General features: G+C 44.9%; 1 protein-coding gene and 1 pseudogene across 3 annotated transcripts in view; one reads left to right on the plus strand and one right to left on the minus strand.

The window, feature by feature from the left end:
* Positions 1-8,142, plus strand: LOC134482632 (isopentenyl-diphosphate delta-isomerase 2-like). Of its 2 annotated transcripts, XM_087591736.1 has the most exons (6): positions 1-99; positions 1,567-1,668; positions 2,332-2,475; positions 3,233-3,325; positions 3,749-3,879; positions 4,821-8,142. In XM_087591736.1, exons 3-6 carry the CDS (start codon positions 2,334-2,336, stop codon positions 5,136-5,138), a joined length of 684 nt encoding a protein of 227 aa, XP_087447862.1. In that variant the 5' UTR covers positions 1-99; positions 1,567-1,668; positions 2,332-2,333; the 3' UTR covers positions 5,139-8,142. The 2 variants fall into 2 exon arrangements, with proteins under 2 accessions (XP_087447862.1, XP_087447861.1); XM_087591735.1 differs by lacking the exon at positions 1-99 and having other exon boundaries at positions 526-1,668.
* LOC134484813 (GTP-binding protein 4-like) overlaps positions 7,922-14,150 on the minus strand; it is a 24,246-nt pseudogene continuing 18,017 nt past the window's right edge. Inside the window, exons 9-12 of the transcript XR_015641987.1 lie at positions 13,496-13,689; positions 11,126-11,191; positions 10,302-10,451; positions 7,922-9,151 (exon numbers count right to left, since the gene is read on the minus strand). The product of XR_015641987.1 is annotated as a GTP-binding protein 4-like, transcript variant X2 (transcript). The remainder of the gene's footprint in view (positions 9,152-10,301; positions 10,452-11,125; positions 11,192-13,495; positions 13,690-14,150) is intronic.

Raw genomic sequence — 14,150 nt, forward strand, 5'->3', positions numbered from 1 at the left:
CACACACACACACACACACACACACACACAAACACACACACTTTCACAAAATAAGATAAACACATAGAAAACGTGATCAGTCTTGGTATGACCTTCAGGGTAAGTAGCTTTACTCCTTTGGGCCAGTGCAGAGGCTCCATGTAAGTGACCACAGCCTAAGTATTTTATTTAATCAATAATTTGGCTAAGTAGCAATCTAATCGGAACGTCTAGACTAACTTTACATGAGTTCATTGAGATGCATGGTGTTGGGAATGGAAAAATGTTGGTTTTTATTTGTGTGTTCATTACAATAATGTGACTTTTAAAATTAATATATGTATGTATACATATATGTAACTTATATATAAAAGTAAAGATTTGATTTATTCAACATATTGTGTATATGTTTGAATTTTTGCATTTCAGCTGAGATTACAAAGACATTATATGAATAAAACTTAGAAGGGACTGAATATTTTTTCTGCAATGCAAAAAGAAGTCAAGCCTTGAAGAATCTTTAACACAGTGTGGCTCTTTCTGTAGACAGGCCCGTCCCAGTGTTAACTGCAATTTTCCTTCTTTCACTCTGAAACAGTAGAGAGCCATGTGTTTTCCAGAGAAAGAAGACAGACCACTTACAGCATGGAATGACATTCAAACACCTACTTGGTGAAACTTAAGTCAGCTGCTACATCCCAGTTGTTGGCATAAAAACTGAATCCAGCGGGTGGAGGAGAGAGAGGAGATGGGCTGGGGCAGGAGATCAGCCTAGTTCAGACCTACAGGGAGGGATGTTAAGACTTTCCTTAAGACTCCACTGCATCTTCTCAAGTTTGAGTCGGAGAAGGTTACACGGACAGAAGTAGATGCCTGAGTGAGTGTGCATGGCCTGCCAGGGAGAGGGACGTTAGCATGCATGTACCTTGGGAGAGTGTGACGGGATGCGGCTGGGTAGGTGGCCTCCACACATAGTCTCTACTCCAGGCACTGATGCTTCAGATTTGGGGCCTTCATTTATTTAATTTTGTGTGCATTGGTGTGAAGTTGTCAGATCCCCTGGAACTGGAGTTATGGACAGTTGTGAGCTGCCTTGTGGGTGCTGGGAATAGAACCTGGGTCCTTCAGAAGAGCAGACTGTGCTCTTAACCACTGAGCCGTCTCTCCAGCCCCGCTCCTGCTTTTTCATTTTAAATTTAGTTTATTTTGCTCTGCTCTGACCTGACTACTGTATTGGAGATGAAAAGCATTCTGACATCGCTATGGACTTCTGTGTTCTAGACATGTACAACTACCTAATTCAAACTGCCGCCTCGGCCTTTTTATTTTACTTTATGTGCTTTTGGGGTTAAGTGCAATCAAGACTCTTGAATAATGTTACAGTGACTTGAGCCTCTAAGATCTCAGATAAACTACAGTGGAATACTTAATGCATGGATTCCAGGAAAAAAGTTGCAACACCTGTCATTCTTATTCATCTATGCTAATACACTGAGGTAGGCACACCGTCTGTCAGTCTCCAGTGGGAAGGGATAAGGACAGAGACCGTTTTGTCACAGAGCCAAATCTGAAAAGGTCTTCCAACAGGATACTACTGTGTTACCACGTATAAAGGAAGCTGCAGCTGAGGTCTCCTGTGTCCATTCACTCCCGGGTTTCAGAGGCGGCACAAACAAAACTTCAGAGAAGGTGAGAGCCTAAGTCTGTCTGTGCCTAACGGTTGGTATCTCAGAGCTGTGCTGTCAGTGCGGTGTGTATCTCTCTGACCCAGGCACTCGTCTCCTGGCTTCCTTAGCATGATCACCCTGTATTGGGAGTGGGCTGCATGGGCTTGTGGGAACATTTATTTATCTATTCTGTAGTACTGCGCATTGGGTCTCAGGTCCTCGCTCAGATAAAACAAGTTCCCTATCACTGAACTCTATTCCCAACCCTGGTGCTTTTGATTTCTCCAGTTCTACATTCTCCTGGACTTCTTTTGTGAACAGGCAAGTATCAAATACAAAAAAAAATAATAATCGCAAATTAAAGGAAGACACAGAGAGCGACAATGATGGCTAACAGTAGAGACGTTATTTGGTGGCATTCGTGCAGGAGTGTCCCTTGCCCACAGTTAGCTTCATTTGAGGACACTGCTCTCTCTACACAGCGATTTAATCATCATGGAGAAATAAAATTCAGACCATGAGCACTCTCAGTTGCCCGTGTAGCTCACTGTCTGATCATTAAAGCCTCATCCTTCTCGTTACACTTCCATATCTGCACATGCTTCCGGCGCTGACATTGGAGGGGCTCACACACCTCTCTCCCCTTATGCTTTCTGTTTACACAAGAGGCCGTTGGTGTTCACAGGTATGTTCCAGGCAAGCAAAACCCACCTGAATGAACTCCAGATAAAACGCCTGGAGGAGATCCTCATTGTCATTGACAAGCAGGACCAGATCATTGGGGCCGACACCAAGAGGAACTGCCACCTGATGGAAAACATCAACAAGGGTGAGTGGAAAGGAGGGTGCCATGTGCAGGCCTGGTGCCATGGGCCACTCTGAGCCATGCAGGGTCAGGAGGCAGCTGTCCAGCGGGTGCTGCTGCGGCTGCTGCTAACTTGATAAGGCTAACACTTCCATCAGTGCACTGGGTGATGCAGACTGTGACTGCTGCCTCGAAGGGATTGGGAAAGTCAGAAATTGTAGACAAGCTGGGGGTGGCGCTGTACATCTTTAGTCCCAGTAGAGAAGCAGAGACAAGTTATCTCTCTGAGTTCAAGGCCAGCCTCTTCTCCATAGGCAGGCCTGTGAGGTCTATATGTGTCTCAGGAAAAGGGGGTGGTGGGAGACACCCCACTGTGAGCCCTCTCGGTGCGTCATGTGTCCCAACTTCCAGGCATAAGCAGTGAGTCTGTGTGCCACTCGGTCATCCATATGCCTGCACAGTGTGACCAAAGCAGCTAGGACATACTTTCAAGTTATAGCTTTAGATTCACACAGTGGGGCTCAGCCTGCCTTGCAAGGCTTACTTTACTTCTTGGCTCTCTAGGTTTTGTTTACAAGTGGAGGAAAACTGCAGTACTCACTTGCAGACTTACTGTGTGAGTCAACAAATGCAGTCGACTGGCATAGGTTCTATCCCAGCAAGAATCACCAGCCACTCCTGGTGCCATCATCCTGAGTTGCATGAGACTGAGAAAGAGATGGATATGCAGACTCCATGCTGACTCCAGCATGACCCTAACTCGCACATGGTCACTTTGCAGGTCTGCTACACCGAGGCTTCAGTGTGGTCCTCTTCAACACACAAAACCAGCTCTTGGTTCAGCAGAGAGCAGATGCCAAGTACACTTTTCCTGGTGAGCCACCCAGCTCAACCCCAGGGAGCACTGGAGTCTAACTTAGGGTTTGGGAACCTCACAGGAATGACTAGTGAGAGAACACATCTGAGCACTCTTCCCTCACAACCCCGTGTGTGTGTGTGTGTGTGTGAGAGAGAGAGAGAGAGAGAGAGAGAGAGAGAGAGAGAGAGAAAGAGAGACAGAGAGACAGAGAGACAGAAAGACAGTCCCACTCGCACTCGATACAAGGACATTAAATTATAAGCATTTTGCAACTCGAATCAAGTTTTGAGATTTTATAATCTACTATTTGCATATAGAAGAGCTGATACTGATAAAAGTCCAAGGTGAACCCACTCTCTACACTATGACCAGGAAGGAAATTGCTCCTATTCAATAAAGAGTGTTCTCTCTAAAGCTGCATGCTGTATGTTGCCCCAGGACATTTTACAGATTCCTGTTCTAGTCACCCTTTATATGTGCCTGAGGAGCTGGAAGAGGAGGATGCCGTGGGAGTGAGGAGGGCGGCCCTGAGACGTCTGCAGGCTGAACTGGGCATCCCCCAGGACCAGGTACCCACTCACTCAGCATGGGGCTCAATGAACTTTTTCATGTGCTCAGGGATCTGTTTAATACACAGAATGTCACATGCCAGTGTTGTCAAGTTTCATCCATCAAATGATCACTGAGGGAGTGGCTGCTGGCTAACATGGCTTCTGTCTCCCATAGGAAACAGCATTCCTATGAAGTGCCCAACTTTTTTTAGAGGGTGCATGTGTGTGTGTTTCTGTGTGTGTATGTGTGTGTGTGTGTGTGTGTGTGTGTGTGTGTGTGTGTGTGTAGGTGAGCCTGGCTGTCCTGGTTTGTGTGTGTGTGCATGTGCGTGTGCGTGTGTGTGTGTGTGTGTGTGTGTGTGTGTGTGTGTGTGTGTAGGTGAGCCTGGCTGTCCTGGTTTGTGTGTGTGTGCATGTGCGTGTGTGTGTGTGTGTGTGTGTGTGTGTGTGTGTGTGTAGGTGAGCCTGGCTGTCCTGGTTTGTGTGTATGTGCGTGTGTGTGTGTGTGTGTGTGTGTGTGTGTGTGTGTGTGTGTGTGTGTAGGTAAGCCTGGCTGTCCTGGTTCTTGCTTTGTAGACTAGGCTAACCTGGATCTCACAATGATCTGCTTGCCTTGCCTTAGTACTGGGATTAAAGGCGTGTACTACCATCACCAGCCCTCCAGTGCTTTTATTTGCATTTTCTAAAAGAAATCTTTCCCGTAACTGTATGTCCTACACTACATAACTGTGTTTAGCCTTATGTCCTGTATACATGGTCTTCACTGTAAGTGAACAAGGAAGCCATAGTGACCAGGAAATGAAACCCAAGTTCGGTGCTCTCTTCATTGTGATTTGCCTACCATCTGCTTGAAGCTTAAGTGCTTGTATGGCATTCTGGAAAGGAATGAGGAAAGAAATGAGCTGTTTTCTATCTAATGCCCATTTTCTCTATTATTAATACTGTAACAACTTTAACAGATTTCCATAAAGGACATAACCTTCATGACCCGAAAATACCAAAAGTGTCAGTCAGATGCCGTCTGGGGAGACCATGAGATTGGCTATCTTCTGTTGGTGAGGAAGGACCTTACGCTGAACCCAGATCCCAGGGAAGTGAGAAGCTACAGCTATATGAGCCAGGAGGATGTTCAGGAGCTACTGGACAGGGAGGCCCGTGGGGCAGAGAAGATCACCCCATGGTTCAGAAGCATGGTAGAAGACTTCCTGTTGCCTTGGTGGCCTTATTTAGAGGATGTGTCCCCATTTGTGGAGCCTGACAAGATATATGGACTTTGAGGGGTGTAGAAAAGTAATGGTTGAAGCAGGGATTGGGTGTGGGAAATGACAGCAGCTAAGAGTACTTGCTCCTGTTCACTCTTATGACCTCTGTGGGTACCTGGAATGAACTATGTGGTATACATACAGATCAAGGCAAATAACTCGTGTGCATAAAATTATAAAATGTCTCAAAAACAAAGTTCTTTAATAACCCATGGGTAAAACTAGCATGTATGACAGAACCTTGAGTTCTAATTTCCTTTTTGCTTGCACTTTCCTAATTGCTTGCACTAAATAAAATTCAAGCTCTTCATTTCATTTAAGTGCTTCCTCTTTCTCTCCAGCTCAGAATATTTCTGTATCATCTATGGAAAAATATCTCTTTTCTCCTAAAACCTCCCTGTGGTGTCACCACCGTCCCTTGTGTTACATAGGCTCACCTGATCAGGGCTCTCTCTGTAGGCAGCATGTGGTGCGTGAGGATTACATAAGAGCTTTGTTGGTTTTCACCGGGTTCACAGATTTCACAAGGACTCTTTGTGGAGCTGATGAGCTTAATCAAGTACTTCCTGTTGAATTTTTACCTAGGCCACTGCTGACCCCCAGTACAAAACATTAAGCCTGTCTTCTACATGTTAAATAACGGCCAAAAAGCAAGCAGCTTAATGTTCGACAGTATAGATCAACGAATAAATTTGCCTGGTCAAATGTTATTGTGAATATACTTACCAATAATGATGGAAACACATAATCTTTACTATGAGAATTGTGCTAGAAGATTCAGTCATCAAAAAACTCCCTGTTCCCCATAGTACTGGGTATGTTTCTTTTCTTTTTTCAAAGACAGGGTCTCACTATAAGTTCTGGCTGTCTTAGAACTCACTGTAGACCAGGCTAGCATTCCACTCAGAGATCCCTCTACTTCTGCCTCCCAGGTGCTGGATCAAAGGCATTTTCCACTACACCAAGCTTGGGCAACTGTCTTGAAAATTAAAAACATCCAGTGGATGTTGCCTAATTCTTCCTTGAGTAGGAGTCATTATTCCTATAATGAATTCAGAGTTCAACAGGCTGACTTGGAGGGAACAAATTCTAACACCGAAACCCCAGGATGTCTTTTCTCCCATCTCTCCTGTCGTGCTGCAACATTTAGACTCAGTAGATTTTCCCTGCTGGAATGCCCAGGAAGAATCTAAGCTTCAAATTAAGCAAAAATCCCTCACAGTTGTGCTCGCCATTTTGGGGTTTTAGTTAATCCCCATAGTCAGGTTGACAACCAAGAATAGGCATCACGCCCTTCCCACTGTGAACAGTAACTTTTACCTTGTTGGAAATAGACCCTAACTTCAGATCACTGTATTATTGATATTATCACAGACAGATCTAGGGAAAACTTTGATCCAGTGAACATTTTCTGGTTATAAACATTTTTCGTTTTATGTATTGAACCCCAGGAACAGAATAAACATGAAATTAAACTATCATTGTTACAAACAAGATGACTGATATCTTTAGAAAAAAATTAAAAATGAGTGAGATAGCTTTTGAAAATACAGTCAGTTATTTTTCTCAAACAAGGAGGGATCACCTTAGCAGCAAGCAGGATAAGGAGCAAGGCATGGTAAGGTTTCCACCTGTGTGTTGACTGTCTATCCAGGAATGTTTCATGTTAGCAAAGCACTCTACCAAGCACCTGAGGGACGTACTACAAGGGAAGAACTACCTGGGTTTCCCATGCTTACCCCCTTCTTGGCTGTTGTTTGACCTGGTCAGCTTGTTGGGTGTGCAGCAGTGGTTTCGCGCTCATTCGTATTTCCCCAGTGTTTAGGTGAAAGCATCCCTGAAGATGTCTGCCTGTGGCTATCTGGACACCTGACTATCTCGGTTGGAGAAATACATATTCAAGACCCTTGCAATATTGAGTTGGTCTCTGTTGAGCTTTACAAACCATGGATTACTCATACTCCTGCCACTTGCAGATCTCCTCTCCCATCCCGCAGGCTGTCTCCTCCGATACCAAGAATCCCGAGGGCGTCCTGCTTATGTACTTTCACCTTTCCTTTACTCTGGTGCCATAGCCAAGAAATTGTCAATTGTTCTGATGGTTTTACCCTTTTCTTTAAAGCTTTGGAGTTCTGCAGGTCCTTCTCCTCCTTAGGCTTTTAAACATGTATGTTCTAATGTGGTGTAAGGTAGAGCCTGACTTTAACCATACATTTCCCACAGTGGCTGCTGGAGAAACAGTCCTTTGCCCACTGTTTGTTCTGGTCCATTGTTTAGGATAATGATTTCTGCTATTACTCTACTCTGTTCCAACCATCTGCATGGCTGTCTTTATGACAGTACTGCAGTGCTGTCTTTAGTCTTTGTAGTCTTTGTAGTATATGCTTACAATCAGAATGAGTCCTCTAACATTTAAAGACTATTTAGTGTCTCTCTCAGAGGAGGAGCGGCTGAATCCCCACCACATTCCAGCTTCTTCTATTAGTAACCAGCACTGCTAAAGGGCATGGTAGGCAGAGAGGTAGCCCAGTGCCTACCTACCAAACACCAGCATTCACAGCCAGTTCTTTCTAACAGCAATGAGGACAGATTCCTAACACAGTGAAGCTCAAGACCTCGAACATTCTGCTCCTGTATTTGCTTAATTGTTTTGTTTTGAACAGCACTCTCTACCCTTTCTCACTAACGCCTCTGAAATTTAAGTAAATACAAGTTCTATTAAGGAAAAAAAAAGCTTTGTCTAGATCTTCTACTGTTAGATGAATAATTCTATGATTTAATCAAGGTATTAGTCATACTAATGATTATAGACTTTAATCATCTACACATAAAAAAATAGATCAAGACATCAAATGTCATCAGACAACTAAAGCCAATATAAGAAGTCTCGGGTGTTGAGGTTGGAGTGGGTGGGTGGGAGTGGGAGCACCCTCATAGAAGCTGGGGAGGGGGATGGAAGAGGGGAGAAAGGGGATAACATTTGAAATGCAAATACATGACATATCCAAGACAAATAAAACTATTTTTTAAAAAAGTCTCAAAGAGTCCATATGATTTAGGATAGAGAATATAATACATGTATACATCACTGGTTTCCGATACAGGTCAGAAGCGGTCACACTGACAGGAAGCGCTGACAGTGGGAAGGCTGTCTTCTGATCTGTGGTGTAGTTCCAGCCACACTGGGATCCCTCTCATCAATGTTTCTTTACTTTCTAGGACACCAATCTTAATCCAGCAGTTGTTAGTGAAAGAAGACATATCCAGGCACTTATTCCCTTTAAAAACCTATTTTTGCTCTAAGCAAAGTCCTATTCCCTGCCCCTTCCTTTTGGCTATCAAGAGACTTGCAATTAAAGCAAACTAAATGTAAATAATCAAAACTATGTTTTTGCTGGATGTTTACTTTGGATAAAATGTTTGAAGTTACAATGATGCATTGTACTACAGATGCAGAAAATAATTTAAGACTGTAGTTTAAGTTCTGATACACGCTAAATGTAAGACCTCCCAGCAGGAATACTTTCTTAACAAAAATAGGTATTTTGGGTGTCAAAAGATCTACTACAAAAGTTTTCCCCCACCAAAGCAGCCTCCTTACACCAATACATCTTTTCTGCAAAATGAGTCCCTTGGCTGTGAAAGAAGCGCGTCATCCAGTACAGAGCGCTCTGCAGGTAACATCTGACTGCACAGGGCCACGGCACCACACGCTTACTCGGCTTTACCAGTTTTCAGCACAGCAACAAGCATTTAAAAGTCATTTCCATCGTTTCTTTGGTTAACAGATGTTGATCCCAAATTCTATAAAACACACCATCACACACTCAGAAATAATCACGGGTCTAGTTAAACTACTCCGACTGAAGAGGACATTATCTCCTGTCCTTTTTACCAGCTTTCCTCTTCCCAGAGAGTAGGTGCTTGGGCTTCATATCAAACACATGCCTATCTGCTTCCCCCTTCTTCCCCAAGCGATTCATCTTCTTCTGGGCTTTCTTCATCATGGTCTTGGCTTTCTTCACCATCTACACAGGAGAACACACAACAATGAAAACCACATTTCTGTCCTGCATTGTAATTACCTGGGAACCATTTTACCAAAGTCAGAAGGAACCATCAAGACCCAGTTGTCTCAGTCACCGGGTTCTCAGACCACCACACTATCTGCAGGAGCTCAATGACTACGTGAGGAAGCCTTGAACCTTTCTACAGTTATACACTATAAGAGCATCTGAGCTCAGTGACTACATGAGGAAGCCTTGAGCCTTTCTACAGTCATACACTACAAGAGCATCTGAGCTCAGTGACTACGTGAGGAAGCCTTGGACCTTTCTACAGTTATAGACTATAAGAGTATCTGAGCTCAGTGACTACGCGAGGAAGCCTTGGACCTTTCTTCCGTTAGTAGACTACAAGAGCATCTGTTCAGACTTCCATGGTCTGAACCTTCTGACTCATGTCAATGCCAGTATTGAAACCCATAGACCAATAGTGTAATCTTACTCCCGGGTGAACATGGAGCAGTCTGGACTCTCAGGCCGCTTAGGAGTCATAGTAAAACACTACCTCAACTCAACACTCACTTCCTAGACTTCCAGATAGAAATGACATCTGAAATGAAAACTTCAGCCTTCTATTAGAGAACCTGCTAGTTTACATAAGTTTTCTCTTATATTTGAATTTTCAAAATAGTAAAAAAAAAGTTTTTTCTCAAAAAGAAATTTCAGTGAGATTTTAAGCAACTATTGCACCTTTGAAAAAGACATTACAAATTATACCATAGTGACAAGCTACCACCTTGAAGAGATAACAATTCCCCTAATGAGGAAAATGAACCAAGTTTTCCCAGCCTACTTCCTCACTGGAAATGGGGCCTCTTCCTAGTATTTTGCAAACAGTTGGGACCTAAGCCTAGACTATCCATACTTTATGAGGCCATGTCTGTCTATCTGCCATGTCAAGGGGTTCAGAATGGTTTGCCAGAACACCTATCCAGGGGATCCAACTGCTTCTGGTCCAAGTTCCTCTCCAAAGGATGCTACAAAGTAGAAGATAGGATGAACAGCTAATCTCTTAATCACAACCCTCCTCAAGTAATGGCTGGTGCTTGCTGGAGGTTCTATAAACACCCCTGAAGGTTCTTATTTTCTTTTGTCCCAGATCAACGAAACAAACCTTGACATCCCGAAGACCAGAAACATCACGTGGCGTTTTAGAGCAACTCCGACTGCGACTGCGGGCTATGGAAGAGGGAGGAACAGACTCTTCTCGTTTTCTTTTCCTGGTGACACTCCGAGATCTTCTGGCCTGGACTGCATAGTGGGCCTGGAAAACAAACAGTGCTCTTGGTAACAATCGAAATTAGTCCAACAAGAAGAGAAAACAGACGAGCTCTTAAAGACAATATCACTCGCAAGTGAAAGACTCTGGAAGGCCTACTGCAGCTTACTCGCGGGCTCTGGTCTGAAGCCAGGGGTTAAGGGTCAGACGCAGTGCTATGCTCTCCTGTGTCTCCTGACAAGGCTTCAGGAATGTCCAGCTCAGCACCCATGCTGGTGGTGAGTAAGATGGTGCTCTTAGGCCGCAGCTCTTGCACATCCTGTGCACTAATGTTCTTTACTGGATAACATCAATCACAAGCAGTGATGGCAATGGCTTTGGTCCACAGTTCACATGATGTATGCTGAGGTTTTAACCTCCCACTCCAAACAGCTGAGGCAGTAGGCATATGCACCAGCTACATTATGTATATCATGTGCATGCCATGACATTTACATTAGCAGATCACCTAGTGACAGATTTCTCAGAAGGTACCCGCATCGTTAAGCAAACTGACTGTGGGAAGGGTTTGGCAGCACATGCCTGCCACCAGCACTGGAGAACTAGAGGCAGGGAAAGACTGAGTTTGAAGGCAGGCTGGGCGACACAGCAAGACAATGAACGTCTCAAAACAACAAAAGCACGGATCATCTGAAACCACACTGCCCCTCCAGACTTACATTGTCTTTATCATCCATGTCCACGCCAAGACTACGCATCTCATTCTCTAAATCTGCCCGTTGAACCTGAGAAGGTGGGGAGGGGAGGGAAGATAACTTGTTTTAAGTAAAATGTCTGTTGAAATTTAATTTTAAAAGAAAAGGAGAGAGAGAGAGAGAGAGAGAGAGAGAGAGAGAGAGAGAGAGAGAGAGAGAGAGAGAGAAAAAACACAGGTGAAGCTGTGCTGGACAGAGAAGTGGTAGACACGTGCTCTGCTCTCGGTTACTGGATGCCAGCCCGCAGCCCTCATCCTTTCCTCAGGACTGGAACAGAAAAGACTAGAGCATCTGGCCTTTAGTCCCTGGTTCCAGAGGCTACCTGGGGTAAAGTTGAGTCTTTTTAACTATGGACTTCAGGCCATACACAAGAGTCAGTCAGTCAGTCCGTCTCTCGGTTTCTCTCATCTTCTGCCCCCTTTACACATGCTCCATTTTCTTCCTAAGAAATAGAAAGCTGCACCAACTATGTCTCTATGGAAGGACATGCTACAGTCTTGCACCATTACATGTAATATTATATATAATGTCCTCTCCAAGGCAGACGACAGAACTTAAAAATGTCCGTTCCCCTTCCCCCGCCTTTCTGTACGGGAGCAGGCCAGGTCTGATTACCCTGTGGCAGCAAACTCAAGACCCTGTTTCAGAGGCGCACAGGTATGTAGCACAGAAAGGCCTAAAGAGGCTGGGCGGACAGACGTAGTCTGTTAGCATTAGTTTAGAAGCTTGCCCATCACACATTTACAGTCCAGGATCCAAGTATGTTTATACAAAAAGCTTTAATAAAAACCTAAAAGAACAGAGTTTGAAGTGACTCTAGATGCCTAGCATACAGGAAAATGAGAAACACCCAGCCATGTGCTAAGAGGGGTCACATGGCCCAGGACTGAAGGTCCCTTCAGATTGCCCTCATTCAGCACTTCACTGCCTTCATCTCTTAAATTTTAAAATACACTTTACGATGAACTGGCAAATGTAATCAACAAAAGGGAATGTTTTCCCAATTGTGAGGTACTCTAGTAAATTAATCAAACTCAAAGACAGGATCAGGGGAACCACACTCTGTAATTAGAGAGTTGAGCTCTAGAGGCCCTGCCCCATAACCTGCAAGTGGGGCTAGCCTGGTGCAAGGAAACTCTCAGCCTTACGGTCTTGATGCCCCCTTCAGGCAGGGAGACAGTGTGAGATGTGAATTAACTGAGGGATACCCAACAGAGTCAGTGCAGGGCTGATTGATGGCTTGATGGGGGAGATTTCTCTCACCCAGCCGGAGTCAAATAAAGGATCCACGTGTCAGCATACAGCAGGAGAGACTGAGTTTGTTCCTGCTCCGGGTCTTCAGAGTATAGCTGTACAGTGACTATTACCTACTGTAAATGCTTGTTGCCAGTTGGGATAACTTCAGTTTCTGGACAGTTCAATTACACCCCACAAAAACAAACAGTGCACTTGCTACACAGAAGCCATGGCAAGACTGCTATGTTCTCGGGGTGAGAGAATTGCTGCATGGACTAGAGAAGGCACTACAGCTGAGGGAAGACAGACTCGTGAACCAGAGTGTCTTCTCACAGACAACTAAGCACCAGGAGAAACAACACGTCTGTGAATATTAGTGGCCGCCCAAGCACATGAAAACAGTATTTTCAAACCAGGAGCGTCCATTGTGGAATCTACAACGCCAACCCCCCACCTCCAACCCCCACCTCCATTATACTTTAACTGCCCAGTATCTGTCCCTTTTGGGAACCTGCCACTCACTCCCTGACCTCAGCTTTCAGGAAGGCTATGGACACAGAGGTAGTTCCAACAAGAACAAAAGTAAAGACAATGACATCCCGACACAAAGCCAAGTGGTGCTCAGGGTCCATTCACACCTGGAGAGCGATGCTCCTATGCTCAGCAGCATCAGGGGCTGGCGAGCTGCCTTGTGGATTTAGGAGTCTCAATCAATAGAAAACTTAGGTAACAAAAATGCACACTGGCACACGGCTGTACTCCTGGCACCTATGGAGCAGGAGTCGGGAAGGAACTCCTTGGCTACAGGCTCAAGGCTAGCCCGGACTACCTGAGACCCTCTTTAACAACTACCTAACATCCTTGGCCATCATCAGGTTTCGGTTTAACTCACATCACGGCAGCAATGACTCAGTCTGCAGCAGGGATGCACCTGGAGCTGCAATGCATGGAGAGAAGTTGCAGCCCAGAGCAAAGACCCTGCGAACGCCCGGGTGTGCCGCACCTGACATCCCAGGCAGTGAAGTCTGGCTCTCATGGCAGATTACACAGGATCCAGCATGCAAGCCTGGACTTGGCTCTGCGGTGCTCCAGACTAACCTTCTTAGCAGTCCGGGGCATCCGGGGTCCCTGTGTGTTCTTTTCTTTGGACTGTAGAATTTTCAACTTCTTCTCTCTAATTTGTTTTGCCAGCTGTGGATTTCCACCATTTCCTCGTCTTCACTCTCAGACTCACTGTCATACTCCCCAGCAGCTGTTCTGAGCTCTTCTTCCTTTTCCAACTCTTCTAATTTCTTTAAAAAGAATCATGAAGTTAAGAAGGAAACCCTGCAGGGAAGTAAGTGCAGCGACATATTTACAGGAATCATGTTTCCTCAAATTCCTGAAGGTATGAGAATGCTGTGTGGTCTCGTCACAACCGGGGCCCACGTGTACAGTTAATCTCATGGGAAAGAGGATTTATGAAGGCCAAAGAGACAGCATGACCAACGTATGCACTGTTTTCTGCCAATTGCATTTCATCTTTAAAGATAATGAGGGACCCCTTCCCTCATTCCCTAGTGTCCCCAGCAGATACACAAAATAATCTGTACAAACCCCCATTCATCTTCTCAAATACCATACTAAGCACAACTGCACTGGTGACAAAGTGAAACTTTAAATGCACAGAGGTTGGGGATGCAGCGAGGTGACAAAGCTCACAAGCACAAGATCCTGGGTTCACTCCCCAGCAACGCACACAAACACGCACACG

Source organism: Rattus norvegicus, chromosome 17 (genome assembly GCF_021556685.1).
Source record: "Rattus norvegicus strain SHRSP/BbbUtx chromosome 17, alternate assembly SHRSP_T2T, whole genome shotgun sequence".
Classification (NCBI taxonomy): Eukaryota; Metazoa; Chordata; class Mammalia; order Rodentia; family Muridae; genus Rattus; species Rattus norvegicus.